At 45.4% G+C, this 16,729-nt stretch overlaps 1 protein-coding gene across 3 annotated transcripts in view; it reads left to right on the top strand.

The window, feature by feature from the left end:
- The window catches only part of sh3pxd2aa (SH3 and PX domains 2Aa), a 136,837-nt gene extending 120,975 nt beyond the window's left edge, over positions 1-15,862 (top strand). For all 3 annotated transcript variants that reach the window (XM_034221814.1, XM_034221813.1, XM_034221815.1), the window contains 4 exons: positions 458-861; positions 2,201-2,250; positions 2,751-2,870; positions 6,909-15,862. In XM_034221814.1, coding sequence (XP_034077705.1) covers positions 458-861; positions 2,201-2,250; positions 2,751-2,870; positions 6,909-8,930 — 2,596 coding nt within the window. In that variant the 3' untranslated portion in view covers positions 8,931-15,862. The remainder of the gene's footprint in view (positions 1-457; positions 862-2,200; positions 2,251-2,750; positions 2,871-6,908) is intronic.
- The last annotated feature ends 867 nt before the right edge of the window (positions 15,863-16,729 follow it).

Genomic DNA, 16,729 nt, shown 5'->3' with positions numbered 1-16,729 from the left:
TGTTAATGGTCTGCAAAGGCTAAAATCCCTGTGTTCACCCTAGAGGGAGTTTTTCTCCCACACACTTCCCCCCCCCTACCTGAAACGCCTCCATTGGGCTCCTTTGTTTAGTTCCGTAATATAATGACATCACTTTGTACAGTTACACTTGCATTTATATTGGCTAGCACTCCATCACATTGTGTGTGATAGGCTAAGGGGAGGGAGATTTACACAAAGTAGTTACAAATCTCTAAAAGATTGACCAAGCACAACTGAGCCGACCAGCTAACCAATCAGAGCAGACTGAACTCTGGTTTTAGACAGAGGGTGAAAAAAGAGGTGCTGCAGCACAGGCAGTTGGAGAAAAATAAAGACCTTTTTGAAGAATAAACCAAGTATACATGTAACAGTAGAAACACAAATTACAAATATATGTCCTCTTTAAAAACTCTGTCTTTTTGCATTCTACCCACAGGTACTTAGGGAAAGAGGGCTGGGCCCCTGCCTCCTACTTGCAAAAGGTGAAAGATGACTTCTCCCCCCGCAAGAAGACCCTGACAGGCCCCGTGGAGATCATCGGCAACATCATGGAGATCAGCAACCTGCTGCAGAAGAAGTCCGTCAGCGAGAAGGACATCCAGACGGAGGGGGAGGGGAGCACCACCCCCGAGCGCCACATCTCCAAGAGCGAGATCAGCCTGCCCATGCCGTACAACTCTGAGATCAACGCGGAGACGGGCCGGAGGCTGAGCGCTGGCCGTGACACCAACAGCCCCTGTCTGGGGATAGCAGCAAGTGCTGCACTCAAAAAAAGTCTAGCCAGGGAAGAGCAAGGGTCCCCAGCTGTTGCTAGAGTGGCCCCGCATAGAGTGGAAATTGGTGAGTATTTGTAGCGTGTCAGAGTACAATTGAGCAATAAATGCATTGCAGCCAGGGAGGATTTATAGTTCTGTATGAGACATTAAGACGTGTCATTTTCCTTTTGTGTAGACTTTGACTCTATAGGTAAGCTACGTCACTGATGGTGTATCTAATGGTGATGGTGGTGTAATCTAATAGCATTGTCACACTAATCTGTGAGACTGTTTAACATGGGACAGTGGGTTTGGTGTGTGGATTGTTATTTTACTCACACACTAAGAACTGTGTGGATTTTGTTTTCAAGCTTATGTTACTTATGACGTTACATTAGTGCCTCATTCCTGAACGTGTGTTTTGCATGTGCATAATCAAAATTGTACGGAAAGTATCTTACTACAAAAACATTGTTGATAAAGCAAACAAAAATATGTTTTGCGCTAAAAAATATAATGTGTTCTATACACACAGTGATAATCGTTTTTACAGAGTTTAAATATTACACTCAGTTATATAAAGCAGTTTTATTTGTCAAGCACATGGGTGATTATAAATTAAAGTATATGTAGCTGGCCATCATCAAGGAAAACAACTTGCTTACTCACATAACAACCTACCAAGACAGCTTGGCTGCAATAGAAAAAATACACGTTCAACCAGATTGACAAAAAGGTTAATAAGTTATGAAGGGAATTCATGAAGCTGTGAAACTGCATTACATTCTTCGATTGCTTTACCTCTCCTGTTTAGTAACCAATAATACTGTTGGCAAAACAACTGAAGCTTTCCTCATGCTCCATCTACATTATTTTGTGTGAGGTGGGCTGGAGGACAGTCCTAGCGATAATTAAGAGTGGTGCAGGAATTACTCCTAAAACTCTGAAATGAATAAGCATTTAAGCCATTGCAATTCCCAGAGTCTTGAATGTTGTAATACAAGCTGAAGAGATTTTTACGTTTTGTTCTTTGACATAAAATATGTTAGGAAATACTAATGCTTTGATGTGTCATCAAAATGGTGGTTGCTAACAAGTGGCTTAATGAGACTACTAAACGTCATCACGTCAAACATTAGCTATCTGTAGTATAGCGGTGATGACGTTAAGTCATGTGACCGTGACGTAGTTCTTTTTATAGACTAACGTTAACTTTTTACTTCAGGCGATTGCATTTACGCTTCAAAATTATAAAATTGGTGTTCAAATGTGGAAGTCAACCTGCTGAACAATAAACTGAACAATTTCTGTCTTTGCATACACAGGAATGAGGCTCAAATATAACTCCATAATTCCTGTAACTGCTGAATGTTGGTTAAGGGCATTGCACATATGTATTAATGAGATCTTTCTTTGTTTATCAGGGTCTCCAAATCTGAGACAAAAACCTCCCCCACGAAGAGAACCCAACTTGGTAAGACACTTCGCCAGTTACTGCTCCATAACAATACCCAAGAGGGCTTTCTTTCACATGATTTGATTCAGCAGAAACATGTATGCATCACATAACTACCCCTGATCACAGAAAATAATGTTCTAGCACATTTACAAACACGAGTTACTAATAAAAAGCAGAATAAATACAGTGAATTAGAATAACAACATAAGAAGAACGATTATTAATTAGCTCCCTGGTTACTGTGAGACTTGCCATAGCAACCATGAAAGCACAGCAATAACACAACAGTATTATTTCCGCAAGTCCTTGATCATCTCAATCCATCACTGCACACTTAAATACTGTACACACTAATAAATATCTTTAATATTTTCATATGCAGCCATACAGCACATCACTTAATAATTGAACATCCTTTATTATGATCTATTTCTTTCTCATTCTTAAGATATAGTCAGATAATGATAGCTTTTTATGATGTCAGCTGCTCACCTCTCTTCCCATTTTCTGCACAGGGACTCCAGTTACCAAAGCCACCAGCACCCCCTGCTGTGGAAGCAGAGTATTACACCATAGCAGATTTCCAGTCCTCCATCTCTGATGGCATCAGTTTCCGTGGAGGACAAAAGGCTGATGTAAGATCCACACTGCCGTCATTGAGATTAGACAGCCAGGGCTCACGGAATATGTGTGTCAACTGAATACTGCCAAGATACAGAGAAGCAAAGGAGATGCAACCTTGAGATTTGTTTTTTGAACTTCATGACGGAGTCTGAAGAACCAGCACCTTACCGTGGTAGAGAGGTTTGTGTGCCCTGATGAACCTGGGGGCTGTGTTGTCTGGAACCTTGTGTTCCTGGTAGGGTTTCCCATGGCAAATTGGTCTCAGGCAAGGGGCCAGACTAAGATTGGTTCAAAAGACCTCATGAAAGACGATACAAGAAGTGAGGATACCCGGCCCGGAGGAAGCTCGGGGTCCCCTTCTGGAGCCAGGCCCAGAAGGAGGACTCGTCGGCGAGCGTCTGGTGGCCGGGCTTGCCACGGAGCCCGGCCGGGCCCAGCCCGAAAAGGCAACGTGGGCAACACCTCCGCTTCTCCGTCCCGCGGGCCCACCACCTACGGGAAACATCAATGGGGTCGGGTGCGCTGCCAGAAGGGTGGCAGTGAAAGCGGAGGGTCTCGACGGACCAGACCCGGGCGACAGAAGCTGGCTTTGGGGACGTGGAACGTCACCTCTCTGGGGGGAAGGAGCCGGAGCTTGTGCGGGAGGTGGAGCGTTACCAGTTGGATCTGGTTGGGCTCACCTCTACGCACAGCGTCGGCTCTGGAACCTTACTTCTGGATAGGGGTTGGACTCTATTCTTCTCCGGAGTTGCTCAAGGTGTGAGGCGCCGGGCGGGTGTGGGGATACTCACAAGTCCCCGGTTAGGTGCTTCGTTGTTGGAGTTTACCCCAGTGGACGAGAGGGTCGCCTCCCTACGCCTGCGGGTTATGGGGGGGAAAACTCTGACTGTTGTGTGTGCTTATGCACCCAACAGCAGTTCAGAGTATACGGCCTTCTTGGAGACCCTGGAAAGAGTCCTGTATGGGGCTCCTGAAGGGGACTCTTTAATCTTGCTGGGAGACTTCAACGCACATGTGGGCAATGATGGAGACACTTGGAGGGGCGTGATTGGGAGGAACGGCCCCCCTGATCTGAACCGGAGTGGTGGTTTGTTACTGGACTTCTGTGCTAGTCATGGATTGGCCATAACAAACACCATGTTCGAACATAAGGATGCTCATAAGTGTACGTGGTACCAGAGCACCCTAGGCAGAAGGTCCATGATCGATTTCGTTATCGTATCATCGGACCTGAGGCCGTATGTTTTGGACACTCGGGTAAAGAGAGGGGCGGAGTTGTCAACTGATCACCATCTGGTGGTGAGTTGGGTCGAGTGGCGGGGGAAGCCTCTGGATAGACCTGGTAAGCCCAAACGTGTAGTTCGGGTGAACTGGGAACGTCTGGAGGAGGCCCAAGTTCAGGAGGCCTTCAACTCACACCTCCGGCGGAGCTTTTCGGGCATTCCTGTGGAGGTTGGAGACATTGAACCAGAGTGGTCGGTGTTCAAAGCCTCTATTGCCGAAGCCGCGGCGGGGAGCTGTGGTCTCAAGGTCCTAGGTGCCTCAAGGGGCGGTAACCCTCGAACCTCCTGGTGGACACCGGTGGTCAGGGAAGCCGTCCGACTGAAGAAGGAGGCCTTCAGGGATTTGTTATCCCGGGGGACTCCCGAGGCAGTTGCAAGGTACCGACAGGCCCGAAGGGCAGCAGCCTCATCCGTGGCCGAGGCAAAGCAGCGGGTGTGGGAGAAGTTCGGAGAAGACATGGAGAAGGACTTTCGGGCGGCACCAAAGTTGTTCTGGAAAACTGTCCGACACCTCAGGAGGGGGAAGCAGGGAACCATCCAAGCTGTGTACAGTAAGGATGGGACGTTGTTGACCTCAACTGATGGAGTGTTAGGGCGTTGGAAGGAACACTTTGAGGAACTCCTGAACCCGACAACTCCGCCCTCTATGTTAGAGGCAGAGCTGGAGTATGACGGGGGATCAACACCAATCTCCCGGGGGGAGGTCACTGAGGTCGTCAAACAACTCCACAGTGGCAAAGCCCCGGGGGTGGATGAGATCCGCCCGGAAATGCTGAAGGCTCTGGGTGTTGAGGGACTGTCATGGTTGACACGTCTCATCAACGTTGCGTGGAAGTCGGAAACAGTAACGAAGGAGTGGCAGACCGGGGTGGTGGTTCCCCTATTTAAAAAGGGGGATCAGAGGGTGTGTGCCAATTACAGAGGCATCACACTACTCAGCCTCCCCGGGAAAGTTTACTCTAAGGTACTCGAAAGGAGGGTCAGGCCGATTGTCGAACCTCAGATTGAGGAGGAACAATGCGGATTCCGTCCTGGTCGTGGAACGACGGATCAGCTTTTTACTCTCGCAAGGATCCTGGAGGGGGCCTGGGAGTACGCTTATCCGGTCTACATGTGTTTTGTAGACTTGGAGAAGGCGTATGACCGAGTTCCCAGGGAGTTACTGTGGGAGGTGCTGCGGGAGTATGGGGTGAGGGGGTCTCTACTCAGGGCCATCCAATCTCTGTACTCCCAAAGCGAGAGCTGTGTCCGGGTCCTCGGCAGTAAGTCGGACCCATTTCCGGTGAGGGTTGGCCTCCGCCAGGGCTGCGCTTTGTCACCAATCCTGTTTGTAATATACATGGATCGGATTTTGAGGCGTAGTCATGGGGGAGGGGGTCTGCAGTTCGGTGGACTAAGGATTGCACCACTGCTTTTTGCAGATGATGTGGTTCTAATGGCTTCATCGGTCTGCGACCTTCAGCACTCACTGGATCGGTTCGCAACCGAGTGTGAAGCGGCTGGGATGAGGATCAGCACCTCCAAATCTGAGGCCATGGTTCTCAGCAGGATGGACTGTCCACTCCAGGTAGGGAATGAGTCCTTACCCCAAGTGAAGGAGTTCAAGTATCTCGGGGTCTTGTTCTCGAGTGAGGGAACAATGGAGCGTGAGATGGGCCGGAGAATCGGAGCAGCGGGAGCGGTACTGCAGTCGCTTTACCGCACCGTTGTGACGAAAAGGGAGCTGAGCCAGAAGGCAAAGCTCTCGGTCTTCCGGGCCATTTTCGTTCCTACCCTCACCTATGGTCATGAAGGATGGGTCATGACCGAAAGAACGAGATCGCGGATACAAGCGGCCGAGATGGGTTTTCTCCGCAAGGTGGCTGGTGTCTCCCTTAGGGATAAGGTGAGAAGTTCGGTCATCAGGGAGGGACTCGGAGTTGAGCCGCTCCTCCTTCGCGTCGAAAGGAGCCAGTTGAGGTGGTTCGGGCACCTAGTTAGGATGCCACCTGGGCGCCTCCCTAGGGAGGTGTTCCAGGCACGTCCAGCTGGGAAGAGACCAAGGGGTAGACCTAGGACCAGGTGGAGGGATTATATCTCTTCGCTGGCCTGGGAGCGCCTTGGGATCCCCCAGTCAGAGCTGGTTGATGTCGCCAGGGAAAAGAAAGTTTGGGGCTCTCTGCTGGAACTGCTACCCCCGCGACCCGACCACGGATAAGCGGGAGAAGATGGATGGATGGATGGATGACGGAGTCAGAATTTGCTCTGCGCGGAATTTAGGAGAGAGATGAAGATAACATAGATTCCTATATGTTTTTTTTTTCCGATTATGTTGTGCTGCAAATTCTACAGGGTGTTAAAGTGGCCCTTTTATGGTAATTTTATTTGTATTTGTCTCCATGTTTTAATGTTCAAAAAGCTCTTTATTTTTCTCATAATGCCTGTTCTGCAGCTCCTCTTTTCACCCTCTGTCTGAAACCAGTCAGGACGTCTGTCGCACTCTATTTGTAGCCAATAGAAGCGCGAATACATAGTGATGTCATTATGTTACGTAGGAAAAACAAAGTAGTCCAATTGAGCCATTAGAGGCAGGGGGGGCTGGGGGGGGGGAGAATCCCTCTGGAGTCTTTGCAGAGCATTTACATGCACAAAACATTATAACACACACTAAAGGAAAGGGGTAAGCCCAAAAAGCATAAAGGGGCCTCTTAAAAAACATTAAACACTTCTGACAGATTCCATTACTTTAATTGACATAGCTTTTATCTTCCATTTCTTGCTGTGTAGGTGATAGAGAAGAACCCCGGGGGCTGGTGGTATGTGCAGATCGGAGAGAAGGAGGGCTGGGCCCCCTGCTCCTACATTGACAAGCGCAAGAAGCCCAACCTCAGTCGTCGGACCAGCACCCTGACCCGGCCCAAAGTCCCACCCCCAGCTCCGCCTGTCAAGAAGCAAGAACCGGAGGAGGCCCCCCCTCCTGCTAGCTCTGCTACAAAAGTCTCAGAGCCGGTGAGCAGGCCCGTGTATGAGGAGCCTGAATATGATATTCCTGCAGTCGGATGTGAAGGTGAATCGGACACCGATTCCCTTAAGGATGAACGTGCCCTGGATGTGAAGATCAGCAGCGTGGTGAGCGACAAGTACCGCAGCTCCCCTCCTTCCTGCAAGGCCTCCCCTCCTTCCTGCAAGGCCTCCCCTCCAGTCTGCAAGGCGTCCCCTGTGTTCACTCGTCGGAGAACTTCCTTCAGGTCTGTGGAGGAGGTCTCCAAAGAGGAGTGTATCTATGAGAATGACTTCAGACCAAGCAGTGGTGCTGAGAGGACTTCAGTCAAAGGTTCCAGTGAGCCGAGTTCCCCAAGGAGCTATCGTTCCTCCACAGTCCCTCGCAAACTCTCCGGATCCTCGCCTTTAGCAGGTAGACCCATGAAGACCATGACGCCAGAGATGACACGGAGAAGCCAGACCCTGGGCAGACACATAGATATCAGCCTGAGCTCTCAGGACAACAGCCCCCACTCTTCATCAGATGAATTGACCAGAGGTTCCAAGAAAGGTGCTCCCTTTAGCCGGGATGTGGAGCAGAGAATAGGTCAGAGCCCCTCCACCCGGCCTAAGCCTTCTGTTAGACCTAAACCTCTCCTGACCAAATCTGAGCCCCAGAGTCCTGAGAGGATGGACATCAGCTCTCTGAGGCGGCAGCTGAGGCCTACCAGTCAGTATCGGCCTCATGGCCTCAAACCTACTCGCGACGAATCTGAAACAGGCTCTGTCATATCATCCGAGGACTCCATGTGTTCGCGCAGCACCTCAGATCTCTCTTCAGTATACTCCAAAGGGAGCCGCGGTGACTCAGACGTGGAAGGCCCCACTCTCTACCGCTCCCTGGATGTCTATAAGAAGGTCCAGGACTCTGAGATCAGCTTTCCAGCCGGGGTGGAGGTTGAGGTTCTGGAGAAGCAGGAGAGCGGTTGGTGGTACATCCGTTGGGTATCCGAAGAGGGTTGGGCTCCCTCATACTACCTGGAGCCTGTCAGACAAGTGGGTGATGTGGGTGGGTTCGAACTAGAAGGACACAGGAGTGGCAGGAGTAAGTCCAACAGCCTGGAGAAGAACGAGCAGCACGTTCTGGCCCTCAACAATATCAACATTCAGGGTCTGAGCCAGCATCAGCAGCATCAAGGCTTGAGAAGGAACACTCCGCCAATCCCCTCCAAGCCTCCCGGCGGCTTCTCGAAGCCTTCAGCCGTAGTTAATGGCGGCGTTCGGATGAGGAACGGGGTACGCCAGGTGGCAGTGAGGCCTCAGTCTGTATTTGTGACCACATCACAGCCATCAAAGGACGGACACTACATGACGGGTTCTCTGAGGCGAAACGACACGCTCCACAGAAGCGATCACTACGGTTCCGGTTCTGCCACTCTTGGCGTCCGGCGAAATGCCTCGTTCAGCACCGTGCGGCCACATGTCGTTGTGGAAAGTGAGACGAGGCCCGCAGAGCGCTCCAGCCTGGGATCCTCGGGTAACGCGTTCAGCACAAGCAACGTAAACCAACGCAACGGCATCCCTGTGTCCACCGTGCGACCCAAACCCATCGAGAAGAGCCAGCTGATCCACAACAACCTGGGCAGGGATGTGTACGTGTCCATCGCCGACTATCGGGGCGATGAGGAGACAATGGGCTTCACGGAGGGCACCTGTCTGGAGGTGCTGGAAAGAAACCCCAATGGATGGTGGTACTGCCAGGTTCAGGACAGCCTGCTTCCACGCAAGGGTTGGGTCCCATCCAACTATCTAGAGCGAAAAAAATAAACCCCACATCCGTCCCCTACCCTTTCCTCTATCTTTCCCCTTTTTGATGACTCCAAGGACGTTGGTGGCTCCTTAAGAATGTTACCCACAATCACCCGTAAGCAATATGTCCTTGAACAATGTACATTTATGACAGCTTGTAAAAAAGAAAGATGTTTTCATCTGAAAAGGAAAGACACTTTTAGTGCTGGTTTACTAAAATGTATACGAAAAGGAGTGTAAAGATTTAAAATATTTTGGCTAAGAGACAGGATGTCGGTTTGGTCCTCCTCGAGTGAGGAAATCTGAAGAGGTAATGTCTTTGAGATATAAAATGGTATGAATGGGAGTGATAACCTCTTAAAGAGGTTTGCATCATGTAATACAGAAGTTGAGCAGGGTAATGGTTATGCTTATTCCTGCCCATCACTGACTCTGATGGCCGATAAGTGCCTTTTGTTGATCACCTGAATGGAGGTCCTAAATGGTGGATTGCGAAAAACAATAAATCAACCAAATCTTTTAAGAGTGCCATAGGCCTACGAACACCACCAAGACAATTTGCATAACCAGTTAAGAGCTCCACTATAGAGTGCAAACAAAGTGCAAGATGTCCATCTAGAGTGCTCTGATTGGTCCAACACAGATTAAAGAAAGTAACTGAGGTTTAGACTCAGTCAGCAGAGAATTGTATTTGTTTTAAGCCACAAGCAAACTGAAACCTTTTAATCTCATTATAAGTATTCTTTAAATCATTGTATGTTATAATGTCTCATGTTGATGCAAGTCTTTCGTAGAGAATTATTTCTGCTTTCTTGTGACATCTGTTTACCACCGACAGCCTTGAATTGGAAGTTAAACTCCTGGAACACATGCAGGAGATGCTCAGGTTTCAATAATTGGCAAAGTTTGGTAGTAGATTCTTAAACCCCAGAAAAACATGTTAATATGTATGTTTTTAATCCCAGCTGTAACTGGGATAACAGATGTGTAAAACCTGTTAAACTTGAAAATAACAGACGCGTTATAGTTTTCTGGAAAATTGTAATTTGCTCTCCAGAAAAAACCCACCTCATACTGTATCTGGGTAGCAAATAACTTTAAACAATTAGTTTACATAGTTTTGGTTTACTGTAGTGCTTTTGGCTCCAGGAACATTTGATTGTAAATATTTAGTTGTTTCTATACATGTAATAATACCGCTGTTGCGGGATGTATTGAGTACTGGAAATGTGATGAAATAATTGAATCCCAGGGACATATTTTCAAAGCATTTATCCCAAATGTGATCAAACCAAAGAGATTGCATTGGCTATTTTTGTGATTTTTGACAAAACACCTTAAACAATTTTTTGAAAAATCAATACCTGGAAGCACTTGATACCATTTTTAAACTAGAAGTAAGTTTTGATATTAAACAAAACAACATAGTGTGTAGAGTTGTTTCCAATTGTTGTTTGGTTACTTACCATATATTAAAAGATAATTTACAGAAGTTAGAGATAATTCTCCTCACAAACAGAACTGAAACATTTGAATTTAACCTTCTGAGCTCAAATCCAACTTTAAAAATTCAAATGGCTGATGTTCAAGACTGCTGAAATACATTTTCTATTGAGCGGTGTGAGCTCTCGGTATGAGGCAGCACTAGCTTTTCATTATGTTTCTGCTGGACAGTATCACAATATTAAACCAAGTGCAGTACCTGCTAGATCGCAGTTATCTATTTTAGCGAAACCATATTTGTTTTTGTTTGTTACCCTGTGATCACACAGTGACAATAATGAGGAACGAAGTGGTTCTGTTTTGTGAATTAGTGCACTTTAAATCTGTTGTTTTATGGTGCATTAATGTGAAGATGCAGTCAATACTCAGCATAATATTTATTGAATACGTTTTTTAAATTATTTATCTATTCTTCTTTCATCACCTCAAATGAGACAGTAACCTGCAGAGTTTGAGTATAATTGGATAAACAGAGACCTCTAGTGGGGGGTCAGTGGTACTAAACATGATTGTACCTAGCCTTTCTACCTCAGTGCAATACGAAATGCACTGCTGGCCAGTGAGAGTCTGTACACATTGTTTTTACTTAATTTGAAATCTCGGTGCAGCTAAAATAATTTGTAACACATTTTTTCGTATTGGGCAATCATTTATTTTTTTGAAAATTATAAACAGATTTTTTCTCTATGCTGTCTGCTGCAACTTTAGCAAAAAAAGGGCACTTCCTTCATCTTTATTGTGCTTTACATAATGCCTGATTTATGCATATTTATTATGAATAGTTTTATATCTAATTTCGGTTTGACAATCACCTTATTCCCCCACTCAGAATATTACTGTATAGCTTATACAGATCATTCTTTTTAAAGAAATTGGACTTCACTCACATTGATATGCAAAATATCATAATTTAATTGAGTATGTGAAGCAAATGCATTTGTTGAAGTATATGAAAAAATGTAAGGATACATAATACAATTCAGAACTAATCAGTTGATTTGCTGTATGCAGTCCCCTTCCCTACAAGACGAAGGCATTATGTAAATGTGTTAAATCACTTTGTACATTTCGCTCCAGCACTATTATTATTTCATATTGCTTTTATTGATTGAGCTGAATTTACTTGGCTAAAATAGCAAGGGAATCGTTTTGTGTCGAGTATACATTTAGCTGTGTAGCGTCTTTATTCATGCTTTTTTTCTTGTCTTTGTTACCCTATTTGTCAAATTCTGAAATGTACCCGCGAGGAAGTGTGCAATAGATAAGAAACATCATCATGCGTCAACAAGAGGATGAGAATTACAGGTGCAGAAAGAAAACCGTCAACAATGCCATTTCATCTGCTGGGAGTAGATGCTCCCCGTCAAACTGCCAGTCATGAGCTTTTACCGTCGTTTCAAGTGTATCGTTTCAAGAGGATCTCAAAAAGCAGATCGTGTTAGCGTTGGAAAAGTAATCGGACCAAAGCCGTCGTAGGTGACATCTCATTATCTCCTGACGGGACGGACTTTTATAATAACTCGCATGAGAATCTCTGGACAGTGATTGTGAACGGCATGGCAGAAACCCACTGACCCGTTCTGTACTGACTTTACAGCCATCTGGGGTCTTTCTTCACGGATGGAGAGTCAGGGGCCCATCATCAGGGGCCTCAGCGGCCTGTCACGTTCGTGCCTGAATGGAATTTTGATAGTTTCTTGTTTTTGTGTTGTTGTTTTCTCTTTTTTTGTTTGTTCTCTGGAGTGTGTCCTCTGAGCACACGCATTGTCAAACCAAGTCAGATTTGTTTCCTCACCAATCACCCCAACGGAAGGTGACATTTGGAACCGTCTCTGCGGTAAACAAGAGAGCAGGGAGATGAACGCTCCTTCAGGCCATTTCAGTTCAATCCATCAGCTTCCAGGATTGTACCCCAAAAATAGAAAAAGCTTTATTTGTCTCTGTGCTCAGCCCCAGGCAGGCCTTATCCATGCGCTACAGGTACACGCGTCATTGTGCTAAATACTTACTGCGTGTACAGGCCAATACACATTGTTCCCTCTACTGTTAGGGGGGCTTGTCTCCACAAATGCTTTTGTCCGGCTGGTTGTCTCCACCTTAAAGGATATACCCTGATTGCTTTCTTGCTGAGAGTTATATGAGAAGAAAAGGCCTACTCTCGTTGTTAAAACATAAGCCCCCCTCAACTCCAACACATATTTAGCTCTCTGTTAACCCACTTGTGTGTTTGAGCTTCACTTCGCAAAACGATATAAGTGAGTTTTTTACTTTAATTACTAATAGGGGAGTGCTTTTCTAAACTTAGTTAAATTAGTGTTAAAGGAGTGTATGCGCCAATCGGCTCCAGCGTGGAATGTTTAGCTCCTCCCATACGTTTTGTATGTGGACAATTAAAGCCTCCCATTAATATAAACTGAGAATTACATAAGAGTTTAGTGAATAATAAGCATTGTGTTATGCTCCAACTATATATATGTATATATTCTGGAATTTCAATGCACCAGAAAAAGTAGATGCAATTAGAGGACATTTTTAACAAGGTAATTAAAGTGTTTTGTTAAATCACATGTATTTTGTAAACGTCTTAAACCAGGTCTGTAGAAAATATTGTACTATGAAGCTAAGACACTACACGGTTATCTTATCTTAGCATAGGCCTACTTAGAGTAGCGGGAAACAACTAGCCCTGAGAATGAAATAAAACGTAAATACTTAATACCTAAGACTTCAAACACAAATATTTTGATTTTACACTTAGTTGACAAAACAAAATGCCATAAATCACTGCACCTGGCCAAGAGATAATCCCGGCTGCAACCACACATTTTCTCTGCCTATCTTTGGTTTCTGTAGCCATCAAATCAATGACATAAACCCAGATAATATAATTAGTGAGCTTTAGGGAACGGTAGGTGGGATTTTTCCTCCTTTAGATAGAACTTCGCTAGCTAAATGTACCCATCCTTCTAATTGTTTTGCTAAGCTAATTATCTCTTGCCTTTAGCTTTTTATTTAGCGGCACAATATGAGAGTTGTCTCAATCATCTTATCAAACTCTTCTCAAAAAAGCAAAGTTTATTAACCTAAAAGTGTTCTTTTAGGTTACAGGCTTCTTTTTCATACCAGCTCAGCCTCGTTCAGCTACACCACTCTCAAACCTCAGTGCACCCCCACGGCAGAATGGAAATGGGATTGGCAGTTGTAATATTTCTGCATCCCGCATGCCAACACACTATGATGATGACAAACCAGTGTATTGATAAATCCCCGGAGGTTCACTGCACCGGCACTCTAGTTTTGTTCCTTGCTCTCTTTTTATTTTAACAAATGGACGGCACCTCAGGCGAGAAACACCTTAAACCCTGTAACCCCAAACGTATTCCTCCTGTCTCCCCTTCCTCTTTCTTTCTTCCCTCAACACTTATTTCCATATCCGTCCTTCCTCGACACAGCTGAGCGGTCCCGGTGGAACCATTGAGAAATCCAGAAGGGTTCGAGTGGGGTGTGTGTGTTTTTGCATGATGAGATGGATAGTTTGCAGGTGCACTTAGAAGAAGATAATTTAGAGGTCAAGGAATAAGTGTGTGAGAGCAGGACGCAGGGAAAAGGATCGGAAAGTGGATTCTAGGAGACAAGATGAGAGAAGCTCTGCTTTAATTGGAGAAGGCTAATGGGTAATGTTTCCACTCTGAAAACTATGAAATATAGTTCCTTCTGACAGGGAACCCATTTCATCCAACTCCTTATAACCTCCTTCAACAACACGCAACGTAATGAGCTCTCAGCTTCCCCGCCTTAGCTGTGATCTCATTGCTCCAAACAATGTTGTAATTGCAGCACTTGAAGTTCTCGAAGCTGCTTTTGCAAGTCAGCGAGAGACGGGCGAGTTCTCAGCTCTGAAGCTCCTCTCAGTCTCACTCTCAATCCACAGAATAACTTTAAAAAGTGATCCCACGTCTTATCGTAGCTCCTTTTTGCTGTCAGAGTGCTCAGATCTTATGTAGCCCTGAGGGGGTGAGAGTCGAGCTCAGTGTTGGAAGAAAGTTTTTTGGAATACGACGGTAAAAAAAAGCCTTCAAATGGTGGATTCTTATTTGTTTTGCCTTGTGTTTTTGTTGAGAAAAGAATGTAATGTTGCGGAAGTGTATCACAGGATTGGAAGTGTTTGTTCACATCTAATGAAGCTTGAATTAAATATCAAAATAAATCAAGAAAGGGCTTTGAAAGTCACCCAGCTCTGGAATAGAGTGATGGAGTTATAAAGGTTGACAGAAGGAGGGGTAGGTTTGATAAGAAAGTTTTAGCAAGTGTGTTTGAGGTATTTAGGAAGATGATTATGTATGTTTTTTATTAATTAGTTGCTTTTGTTTGAGTTAGTGTGAGGGAAGAAAGGAAAAAGAATGAGTAAAGCTGCAGGGTTTGGGGTAAAACAATGCAAAATCCCAGGCGCTTAGGCCTATGTCATTCTGAAAACTTCCTCATAGAATGCAGTTGTTTGAGGAGCCGGCGGGCATCAGCAGGAGCCTTCTCGGGGGGGGAGGGGGCTGTGTCGAGGAATGAGGCGTGCAGCTGTGTCTCTGTAACTCTTTTCTTTGTCTAGGTTTGAATCCCTGTTTCTAATTAGCACAACAGTGTGTCTTAATTAACCTTCCCCAGTCAGACGATACTCCAACGCTAACAGCTTCCTCCTAATCGCCAACACCGCTGCGGCGGCTGCCATCCTGCGCGGGGGCCTCAGCCATATTTTAGCGTTGGAGCCGAGCTGTCACCAGTGATTGATGTGGAGTTAAAGCTGAGGTCGATTTATGAGAAAGTGGAGACTGTTTTTAGCCTGGATGTTGAATTTATAGAATATAATCTGTCACCACCCCGCTGTGGAGAGCAGTGTGCCAAACAACAACAAAACCTTGGAAGCCCGACGCCATCACGCTCTTGATCTGTACACTGACTAAGATGATCCGTTACCAGCATGTCAAACACAACAAGAACTACATGCCTCGAGTTGGACCAAAGGAGGTGCTATTCTTTCATTTCTGTTTTCTTTATTTTTTTATTACCATTGTTGTTATGCAAATTGTGTTTAACTCTTGCAAGATCCTTGTTTTCAAAAGGTATGCCATGAGGAGCTTTATGCCACTGTTAAAGTGAATGTATCCTCCAATGAAGAGTCGTCTGTCCTCATGGTGACAAGGGCTCATGGATCTGTTGAAAGCATCGTTACACTAGGACAAAAAATAATGACATCTAAAAGACTGTCCATATTCCTTTCTGATTGGAGACATTTTGCACATGTGCATTCCTTTTGAAAACAGGACATTTTCTTATCTACCCCTTCATTTTGACAAGTCTTGTTCCTTTTTTTTGTATCTTGTAATGTACATGTTTACATTGTATCTCACATTGCCCAAAAGAGAAACAATATTAAATGTATTATCTTTGTTGTTTTAGACCGGGTCCTTTTCATTTATCTCACACTTCCAGTCACATATGCCACTTACTGCAGGTAGAGAGCCGAAAACCCCATTTCGCTGCTATAGCTAGATATTATGTGACAGTAATGTTACAGATTGAGACATTTATCTTTATTCTCCTTATTGTTCTGGGCAGATTAAATGAGTTTAGATGTGGGAGGAGCAGAACAATGCAGCTGGTTATAGAAAGGTATGAGTTATGAGAGGAAAGTGAGAGCGGGTTCAGTGGACGAATGAAGACGAACGAGCTCTCGGAGACCCAGTTTCCTTCTAAAGAGGAGAGACAAGAATCTTTGCTCCCCTGTTTCCAAACGTGTGTGGAGAGATGTATCCTTTGTGTCGAAAGTTAGAAGAAATTCAGCACACGCTCACACTTGCATCCCAAAGAATCACCACAGACATTCACCTCTTAAAGCACGAAGCTACAGGTTTTCAGGAGGTTCATTCATAAAGTTTAGCATTTAAAGCATTAGCAACGGGTTAACATTGCTATATTACGACTATATAAGATGTTATGGATATAGGCAGAGATGCAGATCGGGTAGTGACTCACTACCCGATCTGCATCCCTGCCCTATCTGCAGTGCGCATTAGAGATGGGTGAGTCCTGATTCATCCGGATCATTAACCCGGATCCTAGTAATGAGCTGGTCGTGACGAGTCTCCCCTCTCGATTAACCCGAGTCCTTTGAGTCCTACTCCTGGTGACGTACAAATTAAAACTATAAATTGCGTCACTCGCTACTCTCCTTATAGTGATGGGAATTATGGCTCTTTGAAGGGAGCCAGATCTTATGGCTCCGTTCCTTCCAAAGTGCCGTTCAAAAGAGCCAAGGGGGCGGG

This window comes from Gymnodraco acuticeps, unplaced genomic scaffold (assembly GCF_902827175.1).
Source record: "Gymnodraco acuticeps unplaced genomic scaffold, fGymAcu1.1, whole genome shotgun sequence".
NCBI lineage: Eukaryota > Metazoa > Chordata > Actinopteri > Perciformes > Bathydraconidae > Gymnodraco > Gymnodraco acuticeps.
Note: the sequence above shows the minus strand (reverse complement) of the source record. Positions and strands in the feature narration are given on the sequence as shown.